General features: G+C 45.0%; 2 protein-coding genes across 2 annotated transcripts in view; one reads left to right on the forward strand and one right to left on the reverse strand.

The window, feature by feature from the left end:
• The window catches only part of LOC147447734 (mitotic checkpoint protein BUB3.1-like), a 74533-nt gene that overhangs the window by 35249 nt on the left and 12508 nt on the right, over positions 1 to 26776 (reverse strand). The window lies entirely within an intron of this gene.
• LOC147447736 (uncharacterized) lies at positions 17370 to 17974 on the forward strand. The gene is made up of 2 exons (XM_086524399.1): positions 17370 to 17414; positions 17497 to 17974. The coding sequence occupies exons 1-2, from the start codon at positions 17370 to 17372 to the stop codon at positions 17938 to 17940; spliced, it is 489 nt and encodes a 162-aa protein (XP_086380525.1). The 3' UTR covers positions 17941 to 17974.

A 26776-nucleotide genomic window follows, 5' to 3' on the forward strand; every position in this document is an offset into this window, starting at 1 on the left:
CATGAGTGTGGAGAAAAATCTTGGGGTTCTTTTAATCAGGTCAAAACGTATTCAACCTTTATCCATCGTTCAGTTCTCTCCCAAAAGAATGAGTAAAGAAATTGAAGTTCATCAAGTACAATCTCTAAGCCCTTCATTTATCAAGGTCGCTTTCTCGGCCCGGTAGTCAACCACGGCGTAGTTCTTGTGGTACCAAGGGATCTTGAGTAGAACATCACTCGCGTGCCCTAAACACCCCTGTCATTGCAAACCAAGTTTGCCAATGCTTGGTGTAATGGCAACATCCCATCCGGGTGCCAGTCGAACTACCTCCGCATGTGGCATCAGTCTGTCAGGCATAATTCCAAGTCGAACCGCCAATTCCAAGTGAAAAGAAGTTGGCCTTGGCTCCTTCAAAAGAGCTTCCTGATCCTTCACTTTGCCCCAAAAGCGGCAAAGTTTGTACTTTCATTCATTAGATTCGATGCATGTCCCACGCCATGTGGTACCAGTTCTGCTTTTCTATCTGCCTTTTCTCCCACGTTCCTCAGCTGCTCTCGAACTCTCAGGCCTGTCGTTGTCTTTATCATTCTGTTCTTTTTGTGCCTTTTTGGGGCACTTCGCGGAGATATGTCCATGTTCCCAGCATCCAAAGCACTTCCCCTCTCTGATGAAGCGAGCTCTCTCCTCAGGAGTAAGCTTGGGTCGTGCATCCTTTTTCTCTGGGTTGCTCTTTTTCTTTCTATTTTCATTCCCAAAAGTTTGTTCGTCTCGTTGTGTCATGGCCTCATCTATAACATAGGTCAGACTGCCAGAGTGAATGGCAAAGCCCCGCTTCGCATGACTCATCAACTCCTGAATAGAAGCTGACTTCTATTCCAAGCACTGATCTCGGATCTTTGTAGGTAGACCCAAGGTAAACCGCTCAATCTATTCTATGAACAAGATCTTCTTGAATGAAGAGGCGGGTAGAAAAGAGCTCCAGAATCTTTCACAGTAAGCATTGATTGTATCTTTCTTGGTCATCCGAAGATGGTTCCAACCAGCTCGTACATCTCGTTCATATTCTTGCGTCAACCAAGAAGAAATAAAAAGCTTCTTAAATTTCAACCATTCAACTGGCGCAGTCTTGTTTAAGAGAAGCGTGGACCACAACGTACGAGCATTCCCCTTAAAGTAAGAGGCAGCTCTCCGAATCTTGGAGTGCTCTGAATAGCGTCCTCCCGCGAAAGCGATGTCAAACTGTTGTATAAAAGACAAAGCCTTCAAAGATTCTGAGTATCCTAAAAAAGTATCAAACTTGATCGAGTGGCCACCTTTCTTATACTCTCGGACTTTCTTGCTTTTATCTTCGAGAAAGTCATACTGGTTGGCTTTGTAAAAATTCTTCTTGTTCGCATAAAAGTTTCCGTCATCCGAATCTGAGCTGTCTGTAGACGAATCCTCGATAGAATTGTCAATATCTGGACGAGATTTAGCCTTCTTTACCTTTTTCTTGCCCTTTCCAAAGCTTTGTTTCTTGCTTCGCTTATTACCTTTTCTGTCTTCTTCGCTCGAATATGAAGAGCTAGAAGAACTGTCAGATGAAGAAGAAGAAGAAGAAGAAGAAGTGGGTACTCCTTCAAATCGAACACGCTTCTTCTGTTTCTTTGCCTTGTCGAATGTCGACTGACGACCCAAATATCCCGCGAAGTCAATGCCTTTCTTCTGCTTTTTGCCGTGCTTTTTGGCTTTCTTTTGCGCGTCAAAAAGCTGAGCAAATCCGTGCATCAACCACCTCTTGTAATTCCTTCTCTGAATACTCTTTGTGATCAGAAGGTTTCTTGAGAGCCAGTTTCAAGGGTGGTGTAGTGGTTTTCTGCCATTGTGCATGCACTTCCTCAAAAGAAGTCTCGCTCATATATTTTGCCATTTTCGGATCCTTCGCAAAACTGAGCATCATCTTTGTTGCATCGCCGATCAATTGACGACGCTACATCTCTCTTTGCTCCGCCTGAGTACGCCGAGACGGGCCATACTCTTTGCCGAAATCTTCGTTGTGATCCCTGCTTGCATCTCCACATGCAGAGGGAGTCGATTGATCCTTGCGTGAAGCCATAGGTGTCGTGGAAAAAAAATTGGGGATCGGAATTTTCGTAAAAGAGAAATCGGCCGTGCTCTGATACCACTCTAACAAACTTGGACACTCCAAGTCAAGAATCAATCACAACAGCATCAAATAACCACTTCAAAACAATTCACAAATCACAATAGATTTGCACTGGCCCGGCGGAGTTCCGTGCCTAGAGATATTGGCCCCAAAGATTGGTGCCCCTTTCGGTATTTCTTTATGTATTAATCAATGATCAAAGTACAAGAGAGCGGTTAGGGTTTCACTCTCAGACTCTGCATCCAGATGCTCTGAGAAGTGAGACCCTCACCGCATATTTAAATGTTACAAGGGATGCCCAAAAGCAGAGCCCCGAAAGCTTGAAAGCAAAAGCAAATTCTCTCTCTCTCAATATGAGAGTAAAAATAAAGCATATTCTCTCTTTATCTCTCTTCCAATTTCCTTGCGAAGCCAAAAAGCAGGGATTTGCGTCGCTAAAAAAAAACCAAATAATAAATAAATAAATTTGCACCTCCGCCATTTCCGAAAATTAGGGTTTCTGGCCAAATTCAGGGTTTGCAAGAATTTTAGGGTTTCTGGCAGAAATTAGGGTTTCTGCTGTCGATAGCCACGTCATCACTTTGTGACAGGAGGTAAAAACGTGAACACATTTCACGGCCCAAAATAGCAATTCCCTAAATTTTAGGAGATGCTTCAGTTGGGCTCCCACTGGTCATCTGACCATCTATCCTCATTGGGACCGCATCCAAAAGTGCAACGTGGCCCAACTATCAGATACTTTCTGTTGGTAGTCCCACCTTGACTTTATGCCTTTATTGAGTTCACTTCCTAGTATCCACCAACTTGCTAAGTGCGACGGGGGGACCTACATGATCTTGCTCTGAGTCTAGACATCCTCTTACTATACGAATTCCACTGCCGACCACTTCCTATCTGCAGGTGAAACCACCGTTCACATTGGCCATACAATGTCTGACCGTTTGCTACTTCAAAAAGAGGCTCTCAAAAATAAAACAAAAATCATTGGAAAGAAACCAACAACTAAGGTTAGCAGTTGTTGCCACGTCCTCGTGACATAGTTAACAGCTGCCACATCCCCGTGACAGCACCTTCAAGACTAACACGAGGATATAAAACCCTTGCACAATTGGAGCGGATGTGCTGACTGGAGCAATTTCAAGAGCCCCACACAAAGCTTTGGCTATTTGATACATTGTTGCTGACATCCACATTATTGTAGGGGGTACAAATTTGGGGGCCTAGTCTAGACCATCATAGACAGTTTGATCGGATGTACAATGAATGGTAGATATGGAGAGACCATTTTACAAGGCTGTGACAACCACTAACCTTAGTTGTTGATTTCTTTCCCTGTCACGAGACGGGCACCACATGCCAACGAAAAAGAACAGACTTTTAGCACTTCAACAACTTAAAAGTCTTCAACAACAACTGAACTAAAAGAGAAAGAGAGCACATGCGACAAAGTGGCGGAATTCCACCCAGAGAGTATTGGCCCCCAACCTTGGCGCCCCTTTCGGTATTTCTTTATATTACTTGAACTCAATACAATGCCTCCACCTTCACCCGGAAGAGTGCCAGAGAATGAGACCTTTGCACATATTTGAAGACCCTTGGCCTTGAAAAGCAGTTACATGAAAAGCATTCAAACTCAAAAGCATCTACTGTCCCAAACTTGTCGGCCCACGAAACAGGGAAAACCGTACAGGCTGCCACGTGGCAGCTGTCAACGCAAAACGCGGAAATCTGCCACGTCAGCAAGTTAGCGCAAATTGCGGAAATCCATACACCTCTACCACATCATCAACTGATCATGCTTTTTTTTTTGTGTGTGTGTGTGTGTGTGTTGGCTTTATTTTAATGCCTTTGGTCACTTGGACCCCATTGGACGGGGTCCATAAGTTGGTGGAAACTCTTTATTAAAAATAGGCCACTCGGCAAGACTTTGCAAGTTGGTGAAACTTCTTCTGCTGCTTCTAGGGTTTAGGCCCCTCGGTCGGGGATCTGCATGTTGGCTCCATTCTTCAGTGGCTTGACACGTCAACAGTTTATGTCTCATTCCAGATTGAAACTCTTGATATGTTAGGTCGTTGGTTTTCCAGAAGTATCGCATCCAATAAGGAGTCTCATTCCAGATAGGAACTCTTGATATCTTGGGTCGTTGGTTTCCCAGAAGTATCGCATCCAATAAGGACTATTCAGTGGTTGGCACATCACAATGCAACACGAATGCTCACATATGCATGTTACAAGACATAGAAAGATAAAGCTGCCGATGAACACTCCCCCCGTAAATAAACATCTTGGTCTAAGCCATGAGCTTTCAACGACTCCCTCATCACTCCTCCCGCAAATAACCTAAAAAGGTCTAGGCCATGAGATATAGACGCCTTTTACAACCAAACGTCCCCCAAACCGCAACCTGCGTCGTCGTTTGGAGGTGTTGAGAGTAAACATTGCTCAGACTTCTTAATACTCCCCCCGTAAATAACCATCCAGGTCCGAGCCATCAGTAAAAACAACACTTTTCAAACATTCAATACTCCCCCCACAAATAACCACGAGGGTCCGAGCCATGAGTATGAGCAAGTAGTCTCAAACATCATGTCTCACTACTCCACCCGGGAGTAAAATCACCAATCATTGAAACGAGTATTAAAAACAGAGTCAAACAATTCAAATTGGCACCAAGACAAGTTCAAAACAAATACCATCCATTTCAAACAAATTTCTAAACAAGATCACCAAACAAGTTCTCAAACGGAACTCAAACTTAAAAAGCAATCTCGACATCAGTCGAGCTTGAAAAGACGACTAGCTTTCCATCCTGAATCTGCACCCAAAATTAGGGTTAGGTTCCTTTCATAAGGTCGTAGCCGACCATAACATGGTCCATCAGACAGTGTTGCTCTGGTGGCGATGGTAGTCCGAAGACATAGCAATCACACCCGACGTAACAAGGTTATCAGCTCGAGAAGAGAAACCTACTAAGAGATGTCGAGAAATTTCAAGTTATAATCTGCTAGGGTTTCCATGGCAAGCATTTCAAGATGACCCACTCTGTCAGAAGCTGCACTCCAAAGGAAGATGTCTTAAAGCATGTAACTTTGGGTAAAAATTTTCTTGAAAGCTTGCCAAGTCCTGGGAGTATGTGGCTTGGTAGCTATAGACGTCCACCACTGCATGGCACTGACATTGAGACAAACAACGGCTTTGAAAAGAACAAGTTTTGATCCTTCTCTGCAAGTGATCTTTATGGCTTATGCCCTGTAAGACAGAGCGATGAAGATGGAAGCACGCCCGATGCGCGATGAAGTAAGGGTAGGAGTGGCTACTAAGTTCGAGATCGAGGCACGAAGAATCTTTAAATAAAATTTCCAATGAACTTTGGAAGCGCCATCTTGCTCTATGTGCTCTTTGGTAGGACCCGTATGCTTTCAAGAAAGCACGCGCCCGAAGCTCTCATACCACTATCATGAGACGGACACCACGTGCCAACGGAGAAGAACAGATTGAACAGACTTTTAGCACTTCAACAACAACCAGGGTTGTACCAACACGTACGTGTGGAACCGTACTGTACAATACGTTCGTACTGATCTGGTTATCTGGTTATCTGTCCTTTGAGGATATCTGGTTAACGTTTTGCGTGACATTTTGGCTGCCCACTGCCGCTGCAGAGCGTTACAGAGAAAGGCTTTTGCAATGTGCAGAACCAGGTACCTGTCACAAAGTGATGACGTGGCGGACAGTAGAAACCCTAATTTCTGCCAAAAACCCAAAAATTCTTGCAAACCCTAATTTCCGGAAATCGCAGAGGTTGAAAAAAAAAAAGAATGATGAGCGACGCGAATTTCGCTTTTGAAGAGACTGCTTTTTTTTAACAAAAAAAAAAGGAGAACTTGAGAGAGAAGAGCTTTTGAACTCTTATGTTTTTTATTTTAAAAGCTTTTGGGGCTCTGCTTTTGGGCATCCCTTGTACCTTTAAATATGTGGAGAGGGCTTCACTTCTCAGAGCATCTGGACGCAGAGTCTGAGAGTGAAACCCTAGCCTTGTACTTTGATCCGATTAATATAAAAAGAAATACCGAAAGGGGCACCAGTCTTTGGGGCCAATATCTCTAGGCACAGAACTCCGCAGGGCCAGTGCACATCTATTGTGATCTGTGACTTGTTTGAAGTGGTTATTGTCACAAACGGGAGCGCATAGCAAAATAAAATATACTCGGATAAATAAAATTTATCACTTAATATTGAAGCTGTCACAAAGTGATGACGTGGCGGACAGCAAAAAGTCTAAAATTCCTGCAAACCCTAAAAACTGCCAGAAACCCTAATTCGTAGCAAACCCTAATTTCTGGAAACCCTAACTGCTGGCTGAAACCCTATTATCTGGCGCCAGTGCCACGTGACAGGGTTGTACGGATTTTCCGGAAATTGCGCCGCAATTTGCGCTGGCAGCTTTTGGGCGTTGCTTTTTGCATGAAAGAGAGAGAACTTGCTTTTTTTTTAATTTTAAAAAAAAAAGAGACTCTCTCTAAGAGAGAGAACTGATGCTTTTGATTTTGAAAGCTTTTGGGGCTCTGCTTTTGGGCATCCCTTGTAACCTTTAAATTAGTGGTGAGGGCCTCACTTCTCAGAGCATCTGAACGCAGAGTCTGAGAGTGAAACCCTAACCGCTCTCTTGTACTTTGATGATTGATTAATATAAAAAGAAATACCGAAAGGGGCGCCAGTCTTTGGGGCCAATACCTCTAGGCACGGAACTCCGCCGGGCCAGTGCAAATCTATTGTGATCTGTGAATTGTTTTGAAGTGGTTATTTGGTGCTGTCGCGGTTGATTCTTGACTTGGAGTGTCCAAGTCTGTTACAGTGGTATCAGAGCCCGGTCGATTTCTCTTCTACGGGAAATCCGATCCCCGAAATTTTTTTCCGCGGCACCTATGGCTTCAAGCAATGATCAGTCGACTCCCTCTGCATCTGGAGATGCGGGCTGGGATCACAACGAAGATTCAGACAGAGAGTATGGCCCGCCTCGGCCTACTCAGGCGGAGCAAAGAGAGATGGAGCGTCGTCAATTGATTGGCGATGCAACAAAGATGATGCTCAATTTTGCCAAGGACCCGAAGATGGAAAAATATATGAACCAGACCTCTTTGGAAGAGGTACAGAGGGAGTGGCAGAGAACCACAACACCACTCCCGAAACCCGCTCTCAAGAAACCTACTGCCTCCAAGAAATATACGGAGAAGGAACTGGAGAACGTGGTTGATGCACGGATTGCTCAGCTTTTCGACGTGCAAAAGAAAGGCAAAAAGCACGGCAAAAGGCAGAACAAAGGTACTGACTTCCCGGGATATTTGGGTCGTCAGTCGACATTCGACAAAGCAAAGAAACTGAAGAAGCGCGTAAAGTTTGAAGGCCTACCCAGTTCTTCTTCTTCTTCAAACAATTCTTCTAGCTCTTCAGACTCGAGCGAAGAAGACAGGAAAAGCAAAAAGCGAAGCAAGAAACAACGCTTCGGAAAGGGCAAGAAAAAGGCAAGGAAATCTAGGTCTCGCCCAATGAGTGACACTTCTACAGAGGACTCGTCTACGGACAGTTCAGACTCTTACAACGGAAACTTTTATGCAAACAAGAGGAATTTTTACAAAGCCAACCAGTATAACTTTCTCGAAGATAAAAGCAAGAAAGTCCGAGAGTTTAAGGAAGGTGGCCAAGCACTTAAGTTTGATACTTTTTCGGGATACTCCGATGCTTCAAAGGCTTTGTCTTTTATATAGCAGTTTGACATCGCTTTCGCGGGAGGACGCTATTCAGAGCACTCCAAGATTCGGAGAGCTGCCTCTTATTTTAAGGGGAATGCTCGCACTTGGTGGTCCACGCTTCTATTAAGCAAGACTGTGCCAATTACATGGCTGAAATTCAAGAGGTTTTTTATTTCTTCTTGGTTGACTCAAGAGTTTGAGCGAGATATACGAGCTGCTTGGAACCATCTCCGGATGACCAAGAGCGATACAGTGAATTCTTACTGTGAAAGATTTTGGAACTCTTTTCTACCTGCCTCTTCATTCAAGAAGATCTCGTTCAAAGAACAGATTGAGCGGTTTACATTGGGTCTACCTACAAAGATCCGAGACCACTGCTTGGAACAGAAGTCAACTTCTATTTAGGAGTTGATGAGTCATGCGAAGCGGGGCTTTGCAATTCACTCTGGCAGTCTGACCTACCCCACAGATGAGGTCACGACACAACGAACCGGACAGACTTCTGGGAATGAAAGTAGAAAAAGAAAGAGCAACCCAGAGAAAAAGGATGCACGACCCAAACTTACTCCTCAGGAGCGGACTCGCTACATCAGGGAGGGGAAGTGCTTTGGATGCGGGGAAACTGGACATATCTCCGCGAAGTGCCCTAAAAAGGCACAGAAATAATAGAATGACAAGGACGACGAAAGGCCTGAGAGTTCGAGAGCAACTGAGGACCGTGTACGAAAAGGCAAGATGAAAACAGGACTGGTTCCAGATTGTGTGGGTACTGATCCCGACACCATGGATGAGAGTACAGAACTTTGCCGAGCTTGGGGCAAAGTGAAAGATCAAGAGGCCCTGATTTTCTTTGATGGAGGAGCCAAGGCCAACATCATTTCACCGGAATTGGCGGCGCGGCTCGAGATTACTCCCAATCGGATGGGACCACTTGCAGAGGCAGTTCTAGCGGCACCCGACAGGGACGTAGCCATTACACCTCTCATTGGCAAACTTCGGTTGCATTGTCAGGGGTATTTGGGGCATGAGGACTTCTTCATAATACCTTTGGAGGGTTGTGATGTTCTCTTAGGGATTCCCTGGTACCACAAGAACAACGCCGTGGTCGATTATCGGGCGAGAAAAGCGACTTTGACTACAGAAAAGGGCAAAACAATTGTACTTGATATTAAACTGAAGGGCGAGTCTGTCCCTATTATATCGGCTTCGGCCATTTCAAAATTAATGAAATCCAGTCTGTTTGTTTACTCGATCTTTATGAAAGAGTTGAGTGATGATGATAGGACAAATATGTCTAAACTTGATAAAGAACGCCAAGATTTTCTACACTCTCACGCCGATTGCTTCTCAGAAGGCCTGCCAAGAGAGTTACCAACTGCTCGTCCTGAAGATCATACCATTGATCTGATACCTGGTAGTACACCACCGAACCGGCCACCCTACCGTGTGAGCCGAGCACAGAATGAAGAGATTATGAACCAAGTGAAAGACCTCTTGGAAAAGGGTCTTGTCCAGCCTAGTACTTCACCGTATTGCTCTCCAGTATTGTTGGTTTTGAAGAGAGACGGATCTTGGAGAATGTGCATCGATTATAGAGCTCTCAACAAAATCACCATCAAGAACAGATTTCCGATTCCTAGGATCGATGATATACTCGACAGGTTACAGGGATCCTCATGCTTTAGCAGGATTGACTTGAAGAGTGGATATCATGAGATCAGAATAGCACCGGGAGACATCTACAAGACAGCTTTTCGGACGACTTTTGGGTTATTTGAGTTTTTGGTGATGCCTTTTGGCTTAACCAATGCTCCTGCGACATTTAACCGGATGATGGATAGGATTTTTCGAGAGTACAGGCTATTTGTTGGCACTTTCTTTGACGACATCATTGTTTTCTCCAAGAATGAGGCAAAACACAAAGATCATCTGCTTCAGGTCTTTCAGGCATTACGAGATCACAAGTTAGTGATTAGTGCAAAGAAAAGTGAATTTTTCCTACCAGAGATACACTTTTTGGGACACATTGTGTCAGCCGCAGGAGTGCAAATGGACCCGGCCAAGATAGAGACTATCCGTGATTGGCCCGATTTGAGGAATGTCCATGAAGTTAGAAGCTTCTTGGGACTGTGTTCGTACTACAGGCGGTTCATACGAAAGTTTGCAGAGGTTGCTTCCCCTTTGCATACCTTGACACAGAAAGGAGTACCTTTTTCGTGGGGACCCACAGAGGTGACTGCCTTTCGGACATTGAAAGAGAAATTGACTACGGGACCTATTTTGACTTTGCCGGACTTGCAGAAGTCATTTGAAGTATATTGTGATGCTTGTGGTCGTAGTCTGGGTACGGTCTTGATGCAAGAAGGCCATGTCATAGCTTACGAGAGCCGTTTGTTCTCTAGGCCGGAGATGACAGCACAGATCTATGGGAAAGAGCTTTTGGCGGTTATCCACGCTCTTACTTAGTGGCGGCATTACCTACTCGGAGCGGATTTTACTGCCTTTACAGACCATGAGAGTTTGCGCTACTTCTTGTCACAGAAGCAGCTTTCGGAAAAGCAGATGCGGTGGGTGAACATCTTGTCACAGTTCCACTTCCAGATTGTCCATGTGCAGGGACAGAAGATTGTGGTGGCAGATGCTTTGTCTCGAAAACCGTTGGTTCTGGCTATTTCCGCGATACATCATAGGAGCTTCGAGGATATGGTCGATCAATATGTCACAAATACAGATTTTGCAGATATTTTCACACGGATACGGGGTGGGGAAACAGTAGCTGGATACTCCCTTCGGGAAGGCTACTTGATGAAAAAGACTATGTTGCGCGTTACACAGCCATTGAGGGAAAAGGTTATGATCGATTGCCACTGTCCACCTTTTACGGGTCACCGCAGCATTGCTACCACCATGAAAGGCGTAGAGAGATACTTCTTTGGGCCGAGACTCAAAAAGGATGAAGAGTTTGTGCGCAGTTGCTCAGTATGCCAGAAGGTCAAGTTTGACAGGCATAAGGCACAGGGATTATTACAGCCTTTACCCATACCCACCCACCCCTGGGAAAGTATTGCAATGGATTTCATTTTTGATCTCCCAAGAACTCAGAATGATCAGGATGATTTTCCGATTACATGGCACGTCTGAGACGATTGTCTTCGACAGAGACCCCAGATTTATGAGTTTGTTTTGGAAGGCAATTTGGGAGAACATTGGCATGCGGTTGCAGTTCTCGTCATCGTTCCACTTGCAGACTGACGGGCAATCTGAGATTGCCAATTCAGTGATTTTAGATTTATTGAAGTCTTGTATCTCGCATCAGAAGACTCAATGGAAAAAGAACTTACCTTTGGTGGAATTTGCCTACAATAACACGATACACTCTTCGACGGGGAAGACGCAATGTGAGATTGTTGAAACTGCTGCGAAGGTTCCATTCTTCCTGAGCACGAAAGATTAGAAATTTGAAGCGAATGAATATTCGCGAGATTTGGATACGGCTTTTGCCAAGGTTCACGAGACTTTACAGAAGTCTCAAGAACGACAGAAAAAGGCAACGGATTGCCATCGTCGCGACTGGAAACTGAAGGAGGATGATTGGGTGCTCTTACTTTTGAGAAGGCACGCCTAAGAAAGAAAAAGGGAAAGGAGAGGCTTTTTCCAAAGCTTAGTATGTGATACTACGGACCTTTCCAGATTACTGACAAGATAAATGATGTCTCCTTCCGATTGAAACTGCCAGATACTTGGAGGATTCACAATGCATTGCATGTGAGTCTCTTGAAACCTGTTAAGGGTGATGTGCCTGATGATGGGGAGCCTGATGAGCAACCCAAAGTGGAAGAAAACGAGGAGATCCTTGTTCCTGAATAGATTTTGGCACATAATGATACGAAGAAAGGTAAAGTCCGAAGGCGGTTCTTGGTTTAGTTCAAGAACTTTCCTGCATTTGATGAGAAGTGGATGGAGGAGGAGGACCTAGCAGATACTCCTCAGATTGTGAAACTTTACCTCGATGTTTTGGTTTAGCATAGTCTACTCCAAACGGAACCCAGAAACTCAGCATGGCCGAAGATCTGGTGCAGTGGGATGCACAAGAGGGGAGTTACTCCGCTCCTTTGTCAACAAATGCCTCGATTTTGATACTAAAGTCACTGATGTCTCTTTGAACTTCAGGGATACTGAGAGCTGACAGTATTCTGTTGGATGACTTTATGAAATGGAATTCCTGATTATGATACTGATTTGTTCTTGACTTCTTGTGAGTGCAAGAACTGATAGCCGAAATGACTGCAGCATTTTGGTCTACTTGATCTCGAATAGACATGGTTGCAATAGGGGTTAGTCAATCGGACATCGATGAGGTCCCGATTGGACCTAGATGTGATTGCTAGCTACATTGCCGATAAATCATGGTCTAAGATCCGAATGAATGTTGAATGTCATGTGATGTCCTGTGATGTCTGGTGATGTCTTGTGATGTCATGTGATGTGACTGTCGATTTTGTACATGTGCTAGATGTGTGTTCCTAGTACGTAGGTACTAACAGTCAGTGTCTGCTAAGACGGTTTATGGCTTTTGTCGGTTTTGCAGGCGTAATCGCGGTCGATTACAATGTTTTCAAGAGGGGGGTATGTCACAAAGTGATGACGTGGCAGACAGCAGAAACCCTAATTTCTGCCAGAAACCCTAAAATTCCTGCAAACCCTAAAAACTGCCAGAAACCCTAATTCGTAGCAAACCCTAATTTCTGGAAACCCTAACTGCTGGCTGAAACCCTATTATCTGGCGCCAGTGCCACGTGGCAAGGTTGTACGGATTTTCCGGAAATTGCGCCGCAATTTGCGCTGGCAGCTTTTGGGCGTTGCTGTTTGCATGAAAGAGAGAGAACTTGCTTTTTTTTAAATTAAAAAAAAAGAGACTCTCTCTAAGAGAGAGAACTGATGCTTTTGATTTTGAAAGCTTTTGGGGCTCTGCTTTTGGGCATCCCTTGTAACCTTTAAATTAGTGGTGAGGGCCTCACTTCTCAGAGCATCTGAACGCAGAGTCTGAGAGTGAAACCCTAACCGCTCTCTTGTACTTTGATGATTGATTAATATAAAAAGAAATACCGAAAGGGGCGCCAGTCTTTGGGGCCAATACCTCTAGGCACGGAACTCCGCCAGGCCAGTGCAAATCTATTGTGATCTGTGAATTGTTTTGAAGTGGTTATTTGGTGCTGTCGCGGTTGATTCTTGACTTGGAGTGTCCAAGTCTGTTACAGAAGCCAGAGGATATAGAGAGAAATAGATAGAGAGAGAGAGAGAGAGAGAGATAGAGTGAGAAGATCGACACAGTACTGGGGACCAGAAGATGGGCTGGTCCTCCCCCGTAATAGTATCTTTATTACTGAGGAGAAGTCTATACAAGCACTTGAACCGAACGTATTACCATGTTCGTTCTAGAATAAGACTTGATGGTTCCCGGAAGCCTCAGCTTCCGATTCCTAGGGCAAAACCCTATTCCAAGGAACTTCCGTTCCTTATTCCAATTCCTCGAGAATCAAGGTTCTCGCCTCTGGATCTCACCTTCCAGACTCACGGCATGGCATCCCTGCAACTCTTTTCCAACTCTCTTTCCAGAGTCCTCTTCCCGCAGAACAACTCTGCTTTCCCGGACACGAAGTCCGTACTTGGGAATCCCAACTTCCGGATCACAACTTGAGAGACTACCTCTCTCCGATCCGTGGATCTACTTCCCAAACTCGGGTACGAAACCCTTGGGCTGATCTGGCTCTAGTTCCTCAGAGCGCTTTTCTCTTGTAGAGGCTCATACCTTCCTTTGCTCCTACTCCCTCACTAAGAGGAAGTACACCTACAAACAAATACTCAGAGTTCATAACATGAAAACCGTTACCTTCAAAGTCTCGACGCTCGAAACGCAACTCCATTCTCGAAAAGCAATTCCCTGGAAGAGTGCTCTCCATAGAAAATCCTCTCTTCCAATCCTACACACAAAAGAGGTGTGTTCTCGGGTTCCTTCTCGTAAATCAGCCTCGTCTACGACATTTATGGGCTGAAAACAGAGAAAAACAACAACTTGTCGCGATGGAAACACGCTTCGTAGGCACTTCTTCGCGAGGGAACTCGCACATTGGGTCTTGGCGACATCTGGTACACTTGGGGCAACCATGGGCATCACCGGCAACGTCTTCTTTACGGCTAGAATCTACAGCAGCATCTCCTCCTTGCAAAGATTGGTCCTCCTCTCTGAGTGAGGGCATGTGATGCTTTTATAGCTCCTAGCCACGGGCACGAATAGCTGCCCACGTAGAGATCGCGGCCTTTTTTTTTCAAAAAAAAAAATTTTCACTTTTTTTTCTCGCTGTTTGGCCAAAAAAATAGAAAGAGAAAACGTTGGCTGATCTGTTGCCTTATTTATCAGATGGCTGCCCACTTATTAAGTGGGCGACCGGCGTATTTTAAAAATAGTATGAACCTGCCCAAAAACTCAATAAAACCTTTTAAGTTAAAAACAATGCTTTCACAGCACTTCCCAGGCGTCCCTGAATGCAATCAATGCACAGTTGCAATGCCGACATAGACTTCCTCGCGGGAAAGCATCTGCTTTCCCGAAAAGCAATCCCGCTTTCTCAAAAAGCATCTGTTTTTCCTCAAAGTTTCCTCTAAACCCATCTTCGTTCAAGTGCTTGCTTTTCCTTGTGCACAATTCTAACACAGTTCGGAATTTCCTCCCGACTATGGATATTCCCTTTCCGATGCACCCGTCACCCACCTTGTGACGCATCAGGAATACCCATCACCTAGTCCTTTCCTACCGAACTTACGGTACAATCTCCTTCACAATGCTCTATGTCACCCATTCTATGACGCATCAAAGATGTCCGTTCGCGGATGGTCGGATACTTCTTCCCGATGCTCCCTGTCACCCATCCGATGTGACGCATCAGAAGCACCCGTTTCTTGTGGCCTTACAGATATTCCCTTTCACAGTGCTCCCGTCATTACTCTGAATGACGCACTAGGAATATTCTATACTCGGATGTCTCCAGTGAGAAAAACCCTCTCACTTAAAATTCGAATGATTCATTTAGAATTATTTTTCCTTGGTGTTCCAAGCGAGAAAACCCTCTTACTTATAATCCAATAATTCATTTAGAATTATTTTTCTGTCAGATAAAGCCAATTTGGCAACAGTTATTTGGAGCTGTCGCGGTTGATTCTTGACTTGGAGTGTCCAAGTCTGTTACAGTACCTTAGCCCCCCCCCCCCCCAACTCTCTCTCTCTCGATCTCTCTCTGCGAGAGAATACACTAGTCTCGACTCTCACCTGTGACCTTATTATTTGCATGTTTTCAGCAGGCTGTTTTCATCGTGTCGAAACCTACGAACCCTTTGTGGAAAGAGCACACCAATGTAATTGAAATTGTGAATACTCCTAGGCAGGCTGGATAAGGTTGTCGCAAGTGGTCATGCAAGTACTGTGGTTTCACGGTGTCGAGTACAATCACTCGAGTTGTGATGCATCTAACTGGCATCAATTGCACAAATAATTGTGGCAAGTGCAAGAAGGTACCTCCAAGTGTGCGGGAAGCATTGATTGCTGAGAAATTCCCTGCATTTGCAACAACAGACAAAGGAAAAGTGGCACAACAAACAGAAGACCGTTTGCAAGATGCTCTTCTTGGACAGCTTGGTGACTCTTCTACACAGGTGGAGGAGAGCTCAGGGTCTCAGCAAATTGCAAACAGGAAGAGGGCTCGTATCATGCAGAAAGAGGAGAATGAGGAGGTTGGTGATGTGCATGTGCGTAGGCAGACCACCTTGCCTGCACTTGTGCATTCTGTGTCTTGGATAAAAGAGCGTCAAAAAGTGGCTGAGATGGAGATTGCTCACACTCTCATTGAGTGCAACATCAGTTTCAATGTCTTGAAGACTGAACAATGGAAGAGGATGGTGAGGTCCATTGCCAAGGAAGGTGCTGGTGCCACAAATACATGGTATGGCCTCGATTACAAAAAGATGCGCACCACAGTACTGGAGGAGCACAAGGCCTTGATAGATAAGGCGTTGGTGCCTGTTAAGGCTGGATGGCAGCAATTTGGATGCACCATCATCTTTGATTGATGGAGTGATGTACGCAGGCGACACATCATTAACATACTTGTGTCTTCTTGTCTTGGTACATATTTCTTGCGTGTTGTGGATGCAAGAAAGGCAGAAGATAAGATCACAGGTGAATTCATTTTTGAGCATATTTCAAGGGCCATCAATGACGTTGGTAAAGAGAATGTGGTTCAAGTTGTCACAGATAATGCAGCCAACTGCAAAGCTATGGGAGAAATGATAATGGCACAGTTTCCTCACATTTTTTGGACTCCATGTGCAGCCCATTGTTTAGATTTGTTGATGGAGGACATAGGCAAACTGCCTTGGGTGCAGCCAACAATTTCAGAGCCTACCAGATTGACCACATTCTTCCGAAAGAAGCATCAGGCCTTAGCCATCTTTCGTAGCCATAGTACCCTTGATATGGTGCGGCCCTCCAAGACCAGGTTTGCATATATGTATTTGGTGTTGCAAAGACTCTCCAAGGTGAGGGATCCACTGTTGCAGACAGTTGTGGACCCAAAGTGGAGAAACATGGCTCGTGCAAACAGTGAGAACACCAAAGCCATTCAGAGGCGTGTGTTGGATGAGTCTTTTTGGACAAAGGTCCATACCTTGATAGTGGCTTTGCGACCAATGTATGTCTTGCTACGAGTCACCGACATGGAGGGCTCGACATTAGGCCTTGTCTACCATCTCTTCATACAGATGAAGAGCCACATCACGACATGCCAAGCCTTAACTCAAGAGCGGTGAGTGTCAGATTTTTGCATGACATTCTTTTTACATCTAGGCCATGAATCCATTGCTAATTTGAGTGTGATCATTGCTGATTTTTTTGCAGGCGAGATGATATCCTATTCTTTATAGAGAGTAGGTGGAAGTTTATGAGCCGTCCTATTCATGGGATGGCTGCTTTACTCAATCCTTTTTACAAGACCCCATAGTTGTTTCATGAGAGTGATCTCCTCACACTAAAGGACGAGTACATTAATGATTGTTTGAGGAGCACGAGCAACTGGCAATAGATGCAGAGATGTGCAAGTACATGAACAACTTGGGGCCCATCGTTTTCACGTCAGGTAGCATTGCGTCCAGAGGCAACCAGTTGTCCTCTCACTTGGTGGCAGAGTTACGGTCGCCAAGGTCTTCCATGCCTGACTACTATGGCTCTACGTTTGCTCTCGCAGGTATCTTTTAAATTTCACTTTATTTCTCTATCTTGGGTCTTGCACAATGCGTTTAAATCCTTCCAACGACACAGGCAATTGCTTTAATGCAGGATTGCTCAGCGGGTGCTTGTGAGCGCTTACTCTTTCATCCATACCAAGATCCGGAATCGCCTTAACACTTCTCAGTTGGAGAAGCTAGTGTATTGCAGGGCCAACATGAGGCTTGTGCGCTCTTACCACGCTTTGGGGACACCCAAGCAGGTAGTATGACGATGTAGTATGACATCCTATGTATATGTTTCTTATTTACACTATTGTTAACAAAATGTACATTGTACAACAGGTTGATCCCTCATGTATCACGCAGGCAGTTGATCCTACTGTGGAGGAGGCGGACCAGCATATCAGAGATGAGCAGGAGGAGATAGTACGCATGCTTCATAGAGAGCTAGAGGATGTCGATCGGCGTGTGACAAGGCCTCGTGCACGTGCTTACAACATTCCATTACGCCTCCAGGATACACGTGAGGGGAGTGCACGACGGAAGAGCATTCGCAAAGGCAAGCTACCCATACGTACTCCTCGGCAGCGTGCGAATGAGGCAATCGGTCTCATTCACACTCCAGAGGGAGAGGAGGATAGTGATCCAGACCCAGTTGGTGCAGACGAGGCCACATATGCTATGGTGATAGAGCCAGAGTTTGATGACGAGGGCAATGTCGTGGCAGATGGCGACACGCTCTTTGCAGCATCATCTTCTTCTTCTTCTGACGATGAGTTTCACTAGGCACTAGTGACTGGTTACTAGTCTAGAGTCTAGACATTTTCACATATTTCAACAGGATGTTGTTTTTTATGTACGCTCTATCAGGAGCCATTTTGGCTAGACATTTGTCATTATTTTGGTTCCATCCTTATTAGCAGTTTGTGCCATGTGGGCTACTTAAGTCTTGAAGCAATGTTTGTACAGTTCTGAGTTTATTGTCAGCACCTTACCTTTTGTTCAATTGCTTCATGCTGGAAGGTTTGTCATTGTTCTGAGTTCTCTTGTCAGCAGGTAGAAATGTTTTTACATTGTTCAATGTATATTGTTTCTTGAAGGTTGGTACTTGTTTTACAGTTAAGTGCATCTCTAGTGGATAATGTGTGGAGTAATGTGTCCCCAAGTACTTTGCATGGTATAGATTGGTTAACCCTCTAACGAGGAAAATAAAATTTTCTTAAATTTCCTCTCATTTATTGTTTTTTTACGAAGGTACGTATTTTTACGTACCTAAAAAATTTATCCATACGGCACGACGTACAGTACGTACAGTCACGACTCGTACAGTACGTATGGTACAACCTTGACAACAACAACTGAACTAAAAGAGAGAGAGAGAGCACACACGACACGGAGTGGCGGAATACCACCCCAGAGAGTACAAGCCCCAAACCTTGGCACCCCTCTCGATATTTCTTTATATTACTTGAAGTCGGGACAATGCCGGTACTTGCGCTTTGCACCTTCACTCGGAAGAGTGCCAAAGAATGAGCCCTCTGCACATATTTCAAGGCCCTTGGCCTTGAAAAGCAGTTACATGAAAAGCATTCAAAATCAAAAGCATCTGCTGTCCAAAAGTTGTCGGCCCACAAAACGGGGAAACCCGTATGGGCTGACACGTGGCAACTGTCACCATAAAACGTGGAAATCTGCCACGTAAGCAAGTTAGCGCAAATTGCGGAAATCCGTACTCCTCTGCCACATCATCAGTCGGTCACGCTTTTGTGTGTGTGTGTGTGCGCACGCGCGTGCCAGCTTTACTTCAATGCCTTTAGTCACTTGGACCCCAACGGACGGGGTCCCATAAGGTCCCATAAGTTGGTGGAAACTCTTTTTTAAAAATAGGCCACTCGATAAGACTTTGCAAGTTGGTAAAACTTCTTCTGTTGCTTCTAGGGTTTAGGCCACTCGGCTGGGGGATCTACAGGTTGGCTCCATTCTTCAGTGGCTTGACACATCAGCAATTTGTGACATTACCCTGATTATTATTTAATTTTTGGAACCCTCTTTTGAAGTCACAAATGGACGGACATTGTATGGCTAGTGTGAAAGGACCGACGGCCGAGAGTTTCACCCACAACGGTATAGGCAAGGTCGACACAAGTTGGTCAAGTCGATCTGCATTGAAATCAAAGCAGTAAAAGGTTATATAGGCTCAGTTCAAAGTCATTTCGGCCCCACGCGACACTATATAAGTTGGTGGGTACTAGGAAATTAACTCAAATGGGGCAACCTGGACACATGGCAACCTGAGAGCCAATCTACAAGCCACCTCAGCTAGTGGCACCCAAATCTGAGAGAAGAGGTCGATTTGGGGTTGCTTCTTCTTCATTGTGATCATATTGTGTGTGTGTGTGTGGTAGGTGCAGGTTTCACAGCTTTGATGGAAAGCTTGCCTTCTCCCTTGTCTCGTATAGCACGATGATTCCGCTCTCGTGCACCTCTCTCCCCTTTGGAATACAAAATCATGATACCCAATTGAAGGGCAATTCATCTGTATGTACAGTTGTCTGGGTTCATGCACGATTGCTGAGGCAAGAGCCTCCTGCACAAGTACTGGATTAGTTAATTTCTAATCTTCCGCAAGTACAGGTTGATTCAGAGAGATTTCAAGAAAGAAATCTTGTCCAAATCAAAGGGCAAGTAGCCCTACAGGTGCGGGAGCTCAAGGGCTTGCTAAGGATGCGACCAGCACGCGAAATGGAGCCCGAAACAGGAAATTACAGCCTGCTGTATATTTTGCAGGTTTAGGGTTTTGACCCTTTTTGATCCCTAATAGCCCCAAGAGCTTTGGGGAAGCTAGGGGATCACCATACAGGTGTTTTGGTGCATTTTCAAGCCCGAAAACAGAAAATTCAGAGTGCTGCAATTTCTTGCCAAGTTTGGGAAAGTGCTCTAATGCGTCGGGAAAGTCACCTATCTCATGGGGATTTTGTCTATGTTAAGCCTCCTATTTATGCTGCTGAAATTGGGCTAGAGTAGGTCATTTTCAGCCCAATAAAAGTGGAGTTACAAGTTTATTCAAGTGTTTGCTTTGTGTCATAAAGTTCAAGTAAAGAACGGGTAAAAGCTAAAGTCTACCACCCTCTAGCGAGTCTACAAGCCGGTGTTATGGTTCCATTGCCGGGACAGAATCACTTTTTCCTCAAGAGGTGTGCATTGGTTGATTTTCGGCGAAGCCACAAGCACATGAGCTTGGAATTACACTATGGCTCACATAGCGAATGACACCAGAGAAGAGGGTTCCTCTTCACAAAACACCGAGGCTATTCCTCCAGTGTTCGAGGTTGGCGAGAGTTCACGGCCACCACTGTCTGTACCTTTCGTTGATGTGAATGCTCTGCAAGTTCAAGGATTTATATTATTTAGAATCATGGGTAAAATTAAGCCTTGCCCAACCCAGCATTAAATACATATCAAGGTGACCCCCAAAGGTCATTAAAGGATGTGAATGCTCCGCAAGTTCAAGGATTTATATTATTTAGGATCATGGGTAAAATTAAGCCTTGCCCAACCCAGCATTAAATACATATAAAGGTGACCCCCAACGTCACCACCTATGGGTAGCCAGCCCATCAGTACCCTCGTCCACTAGCGTTTTGCAACATGGTAAAATCAGCCTGGCGTTTTTGCATTCCTCAGCCATCCCTCGCCGGATTAGCACTACCACAACATTCAGCCCTCAAGTCAGCTAGCATTTTTCAGTTTTCAGCGCACCCTCGACATCAGCCATAGCATATCAACCATAGCCTAGTCAACGGTTGCTCATCCCTTCAGTTTCACTATCACAAGTTGGTGATGTGGCGTGCCCAACCCGAGAGGACAAGGGGTTAGAGTTTCCAAAAGAACTTGCACATGTGGCCGAAGGGCCTAGAGGGCTAGTTTAAAAACTCTTACCCTACCAACTTATGAGCATCTACCGAGGGGCCTAAAACCTAAACTGTCAAAAGCATAAGGGTTGTAGCTGATTTCACAATTTGCAATAACATGCTGATGTGGCAATCTCCAAGCTGCACAGATTTCCACGATTTGCATTGGCTATTTTGGGCAGTTTTTCAAACAAGCTTTTGGAAGCAGATGCATTTGGTGCCAAGTGCTTTTAGAACTGATGCTTTTGAGACTTTGCTTTTGGGCATCCCTTTTTCAGTTTTTAACGACCCTTGGGGCCTCACTCTAGAGAGCATCTCCACATAGAGTCTCAGAGAAGAGGACCCTCGAGAGTTGTACCTTTGCAAAGTAATAATGAAGAAATCTCGGGAGGAGCGCCAGTCTTTGGGGCCAATGCATCTGGGAACTCTCTCTCTCTCTCTCTCTCTCTCTCTCAGTTCTTTATCTCTCTCGTTCAATGCTCTCAACTAGCTAGGAACCATGTTGTTTTCGGTAAAGTCATAAATGGTACAAGACTCTCTCTCTCTCTCTCTCTCTCTCTCTCTCTCTCTCTCTCTCTCTCTCTCTCTCTCTCTCTCTCTCTCTCTCTCTCTCTCTCATGGGTCTCCCATTGTTTTTATGGTTTCATCAACACTTCTTTGCTGTTTTTAGGGTTTTGGAATTGCTTTTTGGCTGTTTTTAGGGTTTCCTCACTTCTTTTTTTTGCTGTTGATAGGGTTTTGAAACCGTTTCTTTGCTATTTTTTAGGGTTTCATCACTGTTTGTTTGCTGTTTTTTAGGATTTCGAAACCAGTTTTTGTTGTTTTATAGGGTTTCGCCACTGTTTTTTTTGTTGTTTTTCAGGGTTTCAAATCTATGTTTTGCTCTTTTTTAAGGTTTCACAAGCGTTTCTTGCTGTTTTTTAGGGTTTCTTGTATTTTTTTGTTGTTTTAGAGTCTCTCTCTCTCTCTCTCTCTCTCTCTCTCTCTCTCTCTCTCTCTCTCTCTCTCTCTCATGGGAAGCATCGGAGAAGTACCAACAGCTTCCCCCACGTGTAAGAAGACGCATCCCTCGGGGGCCGCCCACAAAGCCTCTTTCATGCGGACAGGGAAGAGGATGTCGGCAATAGAGAAGGAAATGAGAGAATGGAGAAACGAAGTGGAAGAGTGGAGGAAGGAGAGGAGCACAATTCTTCAAAGATGGACCGAAGAAAGAGATGGCATGCGTAATGGATCGCTTCGCTCGAGGAGAAAGTGGTCATCCAAGATTCCATTACCCGAAATCTACAAGGTGAGCTTCTTGAAGTCAAAAGTGGGCAGCTTGAAGAAGGGGAATTTCAGCCTTCCATGATGGAGGAGCTGAACACAATTAAGGAACAAGCGCAGGTCATCAACGAGAGGAAAAGAAATCATCTTGGGTCGAGGTCATCACCAAGACGCAAAAGAAGGAGGAGACGGCCGAAAAATGGATCGAGGTCGCCAAAGGGAAAGGTAAAGAGGCTTCTCCTCATGTTCATGATGGGAATGGAGAATCCGTTACACACAAAGGCATGGAGGGTGGGCAAGAGAAGTGAAGGCCTGGGAGAGTCCTCAAAGCAAAGAGCACTCATACTACGTTTCCCCTCCTTGAAGGAGGAGGAGGAGTTCTTAGAGACGAGGCCAACCCTCAAGAAGACAGGTATTTTTCTCGCTGATGATCTCACCCTCTCGCAACTAGCTCACATGAGAGAGGTGATGCCAGAGATTACAGTAGCAAGGGAGATGGGAAAGACTGCCTTCTACAGAGATGGTCGGGTGGTGATTGTAGAGTGACGCTCTACATGTAACATGACGGTGTGAGACCTATGGGACCATTCTGAAGGTGGCAGCCTGGAATTGTAATGGATCTTATAGGTTTGATGTGGGCGCCTTTAAGGATAGCTTTCGAGACAGGGACATTATATTCTTCTCAGAGACTCATCGGGCCCCTGGACAGATGATGCCACATGTGACAGCATATAGATGGGAGACGGCTTGCCGTACTGACACACAATCTGAGCATGGGAGCAATATTATTCAGAGAGGAGCTACAACCACTTCTACACATTGTACCAAGAGACAATCATGCTAGATACATGTGGGTGAGGTTGAGGGGCGGCACACGCCGATTTTTATACATTGCCATATGCTACTTTCCCCCTAGTACATCAATCTATGTTGGGCCTAGAGGTCGGTCACCTTTCTCAATCCTAGACAATGACATATGGGAGTTTTCCAAGGATGGTGACATCATCCTCCTAGGGGACTTCAATGCCCAAACGGAAAATGCTCAGAGTCTTCTATGACACTTCAAAGAAAATGCTTCAAGAACTGGATGTAGGAGATTTGGGGCTATATAGACATTCACAAGATAGAGAGCAGACAGAGTATGGGAGACATCTCACGGAGATGGCGACTACACATGGTCTGGCGATACTTAATGGCCTACAACATTTTCCTAGAGCGACTGGTTTCACATGCTTTCCACAAAGGGCTATATAGACATTCACAAGATAGAGAGCAGACAGAGTATGGGAGACATCTCACGAAGATGGCGACTACACATGGTCTGGCGATACCTAATGGCCTACAACATTTTCCTAGAGCGACTGGTTTCACATGCTTTCCACACAAGCATGGGGCCAGCACAGTGGACTATGTCATGGCACATCCGAGTGTCATTCCCTGCATTCACGATTTCACAATAGGATCAAGACCAGTGGGTGTAGCAGTGGATCATGCTCTCTTGACACTTTCCGTCTCCTTTCAATACAGTACAGCCCAGGTGTCACAAGGGAGGAGTCGGAAGGACACATTCGCTATACATTTACACCAAAGACTGATTGTGTTTATACAGAAGAGATCTAAAGTCATCTATGTAAATTAGCCAGGCCAAGACTCTCAGTGGAGGAGATCACCACTTTATTGACGCTGCAGCAAAGGCATACCCACACACTCAGCCTAATCAGAGACACCGTTCTGGGACCATGCCTCATAACAGTTGGTGAGACGAGGAGTGTAGAAAGATGAGAGTACAACTTCAAAGAGATCTTCTCCTAGGGGTCATCAATCACAGACAGTCTCGGATAGCCTTCAGGCACCTTGTGTGACGGAAGAAGCAAGCATTCCTAGCTCAAATGGAACGAGACTTATACCAGTTGTTCTTCAGTAGAGACTCAAGAGAGGTATGGCGTTTCTTTCATGAGCACTCCCCTCCCCCAGTGATTACTTATGTGTGGGGTTAGTATGCAACATCCTTATATACGGTCCCTGGACAGACACCCCTTCCAGATCCTCCTTAGCCATGCCCATCTACGAGTACTTTCTTTACCATTGGGATGGTAAAGACTGCCATTGACAGGATGAGGACCAGAAGGGCATATGATCATGATGGTCTAGTAGGAGAGCACTTTATACATGCTAGAGATATGTTGGCAGAGGTTCTTGCAATTCTCTTCAATCATGTCATGTGTGAGGGTCTACCGGAGATTTGGAGACGGTCTTCTATTGTGCCTATCTTCAAGGCAGGTGATCCTACTGAGCCTAGAAACTACCGCACTATTATGATTGGACACACATTGGCATGGTTGTATGCATCTACCGTTGAGCGACAGTTGAGGACATGGGCAAAGAGTGAGGGCATATGAGCAACGAGACAAGCCGGTTTTAGGAGAGGCTTCTCCTATCTTGACCATATTCTAACACTCAGAGCCATCATTGAGGAGGGTAGGGCACATGGAAGACAGATTTATTGTAGCTTTGTGGATATCCGCAAAGCATTTGACATGGTGCCCAGAACCAGATTGATGCGCAGACGATTACTAAATACGTTGCCAATTAATCATGGTCTGAGGTTTGGAATGAATTTGAATGTGATTTGTGATGTGATGTCAAGTGATGTCCAATGATGTGACTGTCGATTCGTACATGTGCTAGATGTGTTGTGCCTAGTGCGTCGGTACTAACAGTCAATGTCTGCTAAGACAATTTATGGTCTCTATCTGTTTTGCAGGCATAATCGAGGGCGATTACAATTCTTTGAAGAGGGGGGTATGTCACAAACTGGTGACGTGGCAGGCTTCCACACACACACACACACACAATGATTGCCTCAAAAATGCCTCGTGGCAGCAGTACAAACCCCCGAATAATGCGCTCACAGGTTGACGTGGCCGACTGTACGGAATCCCTGATTTTACGACGCTGATGATGTGGCAATACGCTATATGGAATTCCAAAATCTACACTGGCTGATTTACGGCAGCTTTTGGGACTGAATGCTTTACTTTTTTTGAATGCTTTTGGGACAGCTGCTTTTGAATTAAGAGCTTTTGAGTTTAATGCTTTTGGGCAAGGCCCCACTTCTCAGAGCATCTGGACGCAGAGTCTGAGAGTGAGCACCTGCCTGCTCCCTTGTACTTTAATCACGGATTAATACAAAAAGAAATACCGAAAAAGGCGTCAATCATTGGGGCCAATACCTCTGGGCACGGAGCTACGTTTGGCCATGTCAATTTTGTGAATTGTTTTGGAGTGAATTTATGTTGTGTCGCGGTAGAATCTTGACTTGGGGTGTCCAAATTTGTTACACAGAGTCGATCTGTTGCCTTCTTGTATCGTTCCTGAAATTTCGCTAAAGCCTCCCGGACCTTGGCAAGAGTAGTGTCCAATTCCCTCGTGTATTGGTCGGCTTCAAAAATCTTATCTTTCGTGCTAAAGAAGGGTGGAACCTTCGGAGCACCTTCAATGATCTCAAATGGCGCCTTCCTCATCGAAGAGTGGATCGTGTTATTGTAGGCAAATTCCACCAAGGGCAAAAAAATTCCCATTGAGTCTTCTGATCATAAATGTAAAACTTCAATAAATCCACTATCCAGTATGACTGAATTTGATATCTCAGATTGCCCATCTATCTACGGGTGGAAAGATTATGAGAACTGTCGCCGTGTGCCAATGTTCTCCCCAATAGCCTTCCAAAACAAACTCATGAATCAGGGATCTCTAACAGAGACTATTGTCTCAAGCATACCATGTAATCTGGAAATCTGTGCAATCAACAATTTCGCTAAATGATCCGGCTTGACTGTTTTCTTCACTGGAATGAAGTGAGCTTGTTTGATAAATCTGTCGATGACAGTCCAAATGCCATCATGCCCACTTTGTCTTCGGGAGATTAAAATGAAATCCATAGCAATACTTTCCAAGGGGCTGGTGGGAATGGGTAAAGGCTGTAACAATCCCTGTGCTTTATGCCTATCAAACTTGACCTTTTGGCATACCAAGCAACTGCGTACAAAGTCGTCCACATCCTTCTTGACTCTTGGCCAATAGAAGTAACGCTCCACACCTTTCAAGGTGGTGTCGATGCCGCGGTGACCCGTAAAAGGTGGACAATGGCACTCAATCAAAACCTCTTTCCTCAACGGTTGTGTAATGCACAATCGTTTTCTTCATCAAGTAGCCATCTCGTATGGAATATCCCGCTACTACCTCCCCATTCTGTATTCGAGTGAATACATTTGAAAAATCAAGATCTGTGGCGTATTGATCAAGCATGTCCTCGAAGCTTCTATGGTGAATCGCGGAAATAGCCAAGACTAGCGGCTTCCGAGACAAAGCATTTGCCACCAAGTTTTCATGTCCCTGAACATGGACAATCCGGAAGTGAAACTATGACAAGATGTTAGCCCACCGCA

Source organism: Adiantum capillus-veneris, chromosome 11 (assembly GCF_014529385.1).
Source record: "Adiantum capillus-veneris isolate H3 chromosome 11, ASM1452938v2, whole genome shotgun sequence".
Taxonomy (NCBI): domain Eukaryota; kingdom Viridiplantae; phylum Streptophyta; class Polypodiopsida; order Polypodiales; family Pteridaceae; genus Adiantum; species Adiantum capillus-veneris.